General features: G+C 40.4%; 1 protein-coding gene across 1 annotated transcript; it reads right to left on the minus strand.

Moving 5' to 3' along the window:
• Positions 1–3798: 3798 nt before the first annotated feature.
• On the minus strand, positions 3799–5452 carry LOC135553674 (homeobox protein Hox-B13a-like). Its single transcript, XM_064985630.1, has 2 exons — positions 4786–5452; positions 3799–4309 (listed from the first exon to the last, which is right to left on the minus strand). Exons 1-2 carry the CDS (start codon positions 5450–5452, stop codon positions 4062–4064), a joined length of 915 nt encoding a protein of 304 aa, XP_064841702.1. The 3' UTR covers positions 3799–4061.
• Positions 5453–6374: the final 922 nt, after the last annotated feature.

Here is a 6374-nt window from a genome sequence, read left to right on the forward strand (position 1 = left end):
GGAGCAGTAATAAAATACATTAGTTTAGAATTCGTCACACTTTGAAATGGCACTTTCTTCAGAGTTGGAATGTTGTGTGATGATTATAAGATATGTTGCCTACTTCAAAAAGCCACGACATGCTATTCTTTATGGTTATGTTTAAAGTTTACACCTCGGTGAATCTTGAGCAAAAATGTAGGCTATACTCCTAAACCGTTATATTGTATTGGTATTTGGGTATACAGCACACTCAAGTCTCGGAGCGTTCGAGTTATGAGAATATCTTAAATTGACAAAAGCAAAATGATGATAACAGTGAAGACAACGTTCAACAAAAACCACACTATTGCGTCAGTACTGCGGCACTACAGCATCAATCACCCGTCACTCCAGAGTGGGATAGGCCCAGATGCACGTTAAAGTCCTTGAAGTGGATGCAGGTCATACGAAATGGGAAATGGCTATATTCCTATACATTGATAAAATATCGACCCATTACAATGTACTATGCAAGAGTAAAACAATGAATGATAGGGTCTGATATTTCAACTAAGGGAAAATTGCAGCTTTATTGTATTGCTCGTGGAAAGCTACTTCCGTGCTTGATGCTCTCACATTGTGCGTTTTCTAAAGAAGGAGAAGGAACTCCCATTAAACCGCAACGTAAACACAAAGCAGACGCGCCGTTTGTTAGAATGCTTTTGTCAAGTTCAATGTTAACCAACGGTGGAAGGAATGGTGTTCTGCATTTATTGCCTAGCACAGTTCGGTGCAAGACACGTCTAGCCTAAGCTGTGTTGGTCTGAAAAGCAGCACTGCACATGCCGTGAAATCTTGGACTGAGAAATGACCGGTCCATTCAAAATCGCCATGAATTGGCTATAGGCCATGTTAATAAATCATTTAGTATAACGCCCAAACTTAATTAGATATACTGGGGGAAAATACATCTTGAAATTGTATTTAACACAATGGAACTGAAATAACAACATTACAAAGAAGGTTTCAAATGGCAGGCATTGCTATTTACTGAGGCTTACCTGAATAGAAATGCTATGGGGCACATACAGCTGAACACTCAGGCTCATTTGTTCCTATGTCAGCAAAAAAAAGTGATACAAACAAGCGCCTTAGGCTGTGTTGAAATGGGCCTATAAGGTCTAATAGCTCCACGTGTTTTTAATCGTCTTATTTTGGCCTCGTACGTCAAGTGATGTCTGGTTCTGAGAGTAGCACCAAGATAATATAATAACATGTGTGGGTTTGGTTTGGAATACCAAAAAACTCAGATGGGTTTCCAAACGTCTCTCGCTATAAGTAAAGCCACAGAAGGAAATGTACGACCTGAAGCGCTGACATCATTATCTACAGTGTTGAATGGGCTTTGATGTCGTTGCTCTCAAATTCTGTCAGAATCCATACCAAAGCACAAACGTCCCCAATCCAGGTTGGGCCGTAAGACTAGTGCTTCAGCTCGTCTTTGCAGTTGTTGCATTTATCAATGGAAAACTGAAATAACCTACATTTTGAAAATGAACACTGTTCTGACTGTGGCTAGTAGTAGTGTATTATTATTACATTACTTTATGCAGCGTTGCCAAGGCTACATATGGCACATATTATGATACATAATATGGTATTGTGGTATATTATGGTATGGTCTTCATCAATGCGTCGGTAGTATATGCTTTAATCCGAAATCTCGCTCTGCTAAATTTTTCCATGGGCAACATTCCCCAAAAGTGTCTATATTTCAACAATGAGAGAAATACATGCCTATGTGGTGTGTCAACTGACTTTAAAACAGAGCCCAGCAAAAAGAAAGCAACAGGACGATGTAAAGGTGATGATGTGCAGCCTTTAATAACGACGCACCTTTTACACCCTGACTAACCTAGACCCGCGTTAAGAGTAGTATGCAGCCGGAGCGCGCCTTAGCTCTGCTCACTATCCAACAATTAAACTGTTCGGAACCTGACATATACGTAAACCGCATCTCAAAAGACTGTAAAACAGATTATAGTGCATAAAATTGCTTATCCAATCGAGTGAACATTCGGCGAATATTATTTCATAGTTACGCAGGAGGATAGCCACTATGAGGTCCTCTCAACACGAATGGAAGCATGTGTGGGGAACCAAGGCTAGAAGCTACTTCAAGAGTCTTTTCCATAAAAAATGTCTTCCTTTATTTAACTAGGCAAGTCAGTTAAGAGCAAATTCTTATTTTCAATGAAGGCCTAGGAATAGGGACAGAACGACAAATGTGTACCTTGTCAGCTCGGGGATATGATCTTGTAACCTTTCGGTTACTCGTACAACGCTCTAACAACTAGGCTACCTGCCACCCCAAAAAATATTGATACAAAATATGATTAACGTTGTGAGATTTACTGTATATCCGAGAACTGAACAACTGAAGGTGGGGACCACATGACACTTAAGGTCAAGGCCGGATTAAGGAAGTCTGCAGTTGGCTTGTGCTCTGTTTTCTTCTTGATCAAAACATTTCTCGTATCCACCTAGAACAGGACATATAGACTAACAACCAATATTGAATATGCAACTAATTCCTTGACGCTTGAAGTGAATTTCATTTGTTTTAGTTTGCATATAAAGGCCTATAGCTGAAGTCAGTTTAACCTTTGTAGCCGTATTTGGCTGATTTCGTATTGAATAGGCTAGTAATTATGCTCATTTTAAATAGGCCTACCAAATTAACAAAATCCTGTCTAAACTATTCATATATATTTTGAAGTAGCCTATTGGCCTTGGCCTGCGTAAACGCCCAAGGGTTCCAAGAGTATTAATGAAGCAGTAATAAGAGCATCAATAGCTGATACAAGTAAAGCTACAGTAATAACATACAACACATCTTAGCTAGCCATTTCAAATATGGCTGTGTTTGCAGGCCTTCAACTTTCAAAGTATATTTAAGCAATAAGGCCCGATCGGGTGTGGTATATGGCCAATATACCACGGCAAAGGGCTGTTTTTACGCACGACACAATGCTGAGTGTCTGGACACAGTCCTTAGCCGTGGTATATTGACCTTATACCATAACCCCAGCAGTGCCTTATTGCTATTATAATCTGGTTACCAACGTAATTAGAACAGTAAAAATACATGTTGTCATACCCGTGGTATACAGTCTGATATACCACGGCTGTCAGCCAATCAGCATTCACCACCCAGTTTTTAATAAATAATATATTTGGCACAAACGGCACAGTAGCTTTTGCCCATCACCAAAATCATGACCCCCGGAAAGACGTATTTGGCATGAAAAGCACGAGATTATTTGTAGGGGGGGTATGGACACTTTAAAAGTTGGAATTTAAAAAAAGTTTTGATGCAGCTTTCATGATGGAGCATAATATGTAAAATGCATCACTAACTTAATGCGTAAAACTCATATTTAAAATATATTATAAACGGTTTGAATGTAACTACATTACACTGGAATTTCTGAACTCCATTTCTTGGTCTTCGACCATCCATATTTCAATGTGTACTACCAATCATTATTCTATTTTTATCTTTAACTATCCCTATATAAACAGGGTTTGCAAACAGATTCACATATATAACACATATATTCCACGAAGTAACATTTAATTTATACAACATACTGGGATTAAAACAATTTATTAAGCATTACGCTATATTTTTTATAAGTACTGTTTTACAAGCGTTATAAACAGTAAATATTGGGAATATGATTGCATAATACGTTTCCTAGTCTACAGCAGTAACAACATTGACATACCTAACATATAGCCTATGTATACCTTCATGTATAGCACGAGTTAAACAGTTAAGAAGATTTAAGTGTTACATTAAAGCAGGCAAGTGCTGTATTTACAGGCCTCTAAAATATAGTCTTTTAGAGGGCTTGGTTCTTGTTTTATTTATTATTTTCAAAAGACGAATTGGAGATGCAATTGCGCAGGCAAAATAGCAAAACAAATCCCAATCCAAAAAAAAGTACCACGTCGACGTTTTCTTTCCTTCATTTTTTGTTCATACACCAAAAACAATGTCCCTCATCCAAATCGTCTAGCTCAAGCCTGGCTGGCTACGGCGCACTGGTCTTGACTTTGGCCACGAACTTCTTCTCTTTAACTCTCCTGTTTTGAAACCAGATCGTAATCTGCCTTTCCGACAAGTTGGTTCCTGTTGAAATCTTTCTCCTCTTATCTTTCGTGATGAATTTGTTGGCGGCATACTCTTTTTCCAGTTCCTTTAGCTGCATCTTGGTGTACGGTATTCTTTTCTTTCTACCACGACGAAAGGAGTTGCCATCGTGTTGGTGGGCCACTACATCTGTAATGGACAACAAAGAGAAACTGGAGTCTGGAAAATGTGCATTTAATTCTATAATTCAGTCTTTCTCATTGAAAGGGATAACCACGGTTGCGTTTTTTGGGGGAAACGGCAGTGTATAACTGCCTACATATTGATGAATTAACACTACAATGAGGTATTCAAAAACTCAGAAAACCAGGAAGACTACAACGACCAAAATGGTCGCTCATATAAACGTGCGTGCCTATACAGAGACACATTATTAACATCCAATATTCAGCCCAAACATGTGATAGAGGGATTGAAAATCATCATGTATTCGATGGCTTGCGAATAATGCATAACATGAAGGGTGATTATATTGCGAAATCATGCATTAGAACAAGCGTGAATTAAATGTGCCTTTATATAGGCTATCCAACCCATGTCACAATGTGTCCCATTACAGTAATCTAATAATGTGCTAAGACAGTGTTCAGAGCATATGTTTTTACCTGCCAATGCTGATTTCCAAAGGTGTCCGGCTTGACTCTGCTCCTTTGAGCAGTACATCTGGCCGCCCCAGCCATTCGTCAGTGCCCACGGCTGATAGCTGTCCATTGGAAGCAGCGTGTCGTGACGGGGCTCTCCTGACCCGAGAGTCTGCACCACCGACACGTCCAGGTAGCTCGCCATGGACTGGTAGGGGCTTGGGTACCCGTGGTAAAACGCGAATTCTTTAGCCCGGTTCGGGTATTCTTCAGATGTGACCGGGGTGTCCATGTATTTTTCCGCAGAGTAGCTGAGCGCACTGGGCTGGGTGCAGGACTTGAGCGAACCCCGCCCCATTCTGCAAGGATAATAGCCGTTGCCAAAGTACCCATAGGGTAAGGGACCTGTGGAGGAGCCTTGAGGGACCGCGGGGCATGGTGTGCACTGTTTGCCTGGTTCCCCGGAGCTTGAGCCCGATACATCCAACGCGGAGTAGCCGGAGCTGTGCACCAAGCTAGAGGGGTGACCCCCCAGAGCGGGGTGGGCCATCAGATTCCTGCATTGGTTGGCCGCGAAATTGCCGCTACCAACCAGACCCTCCATGTTCTTGTTTAACTCATCCAAGTTGTTTTCATACACAAACATAACCGTGTCCGCCCAGCGAGGATTCAGGACCAAGGAGGTGGTCATATCACGCTCACCATTCGGACGGAGAATTCTGTTTCAAAGACCAAAGTCCAGAGTAGGACACCAGGTTACATCCACAGCTGTATTGACGCAACGGACCAAGGCATGGAATGGCGCATCGCCATTGGATGAAAAGCTTACCACGTGATAAATAAAACAAACCCTTGCTGGGGATGTCAGTCAAATTCATTATATTTTATTGCTTTGGAGAAATGTCACGAGATGCTCTTCAGCGTATTGTTTTGTCATTTTCTATTCCCCAATTGTTGTGTTTTCTGCGGTTTCCATACACACACTGTCTCGAATAACACAATTCTGAAGCACAGCATAACAATAAAAACGGTGTACAAAAGCCTTTCTACATGCATTTCGTACTGGATGTGTAGGGTGAATAAAGCTTCCCAAAGCTCCATGCGTCTACCTCTCCAAAGGCCAATGGAAGCAGACCAACGAGCATGTAGCCATCACAATTATCGCTATTCTAAATCAAATGCCGTGAAAAGGGCTACCTATGTTAAGTCACGTCATAACAATGGTGGCACGAGGGCTATTTTACCTATGACATCTATTGAATGCGCAGATAATCTGGGAATGAATCACTTTGGCACTCCATCAAAAGTCCAATAACAATGTAACCTACTTTGAAAAATACTGTATTCTTTTTTTCTTTAAATAATTGCATAAAAATAATATAGGCATCACATAGAGAAATGGTAATTCAAAATGAACACTGTTAATTAAGACATGTTTTTTTTTTTTTTTTTTACTTTCACACAAAATTACTATTAATGTCGATTTTACCACAAAACCCAACAGATTATGTTACACCGTTTGCCTTTTTGGTTCGGATTTAATTAGCTAATGTAAAATGCTGAATATTTCCCAATGGTTGTGGACATATTTAAAGACTTATAATCGTCCTTGC

Source organism: Oncorhynchus masou, chromosome 14 (assembly GCF_036934945.1).
Source record: "Oncorhynchus masou masou isolate Uvic2021 chromosome 14, UVic_Omas_1.1, whole genome shotgun sequence".
NCBI lineage: Eukaryota > Metazoa > Chordata > Actinopteri > Salmoniformes > Salmonidae > Oncorhynchus > Oncorhynchus masou.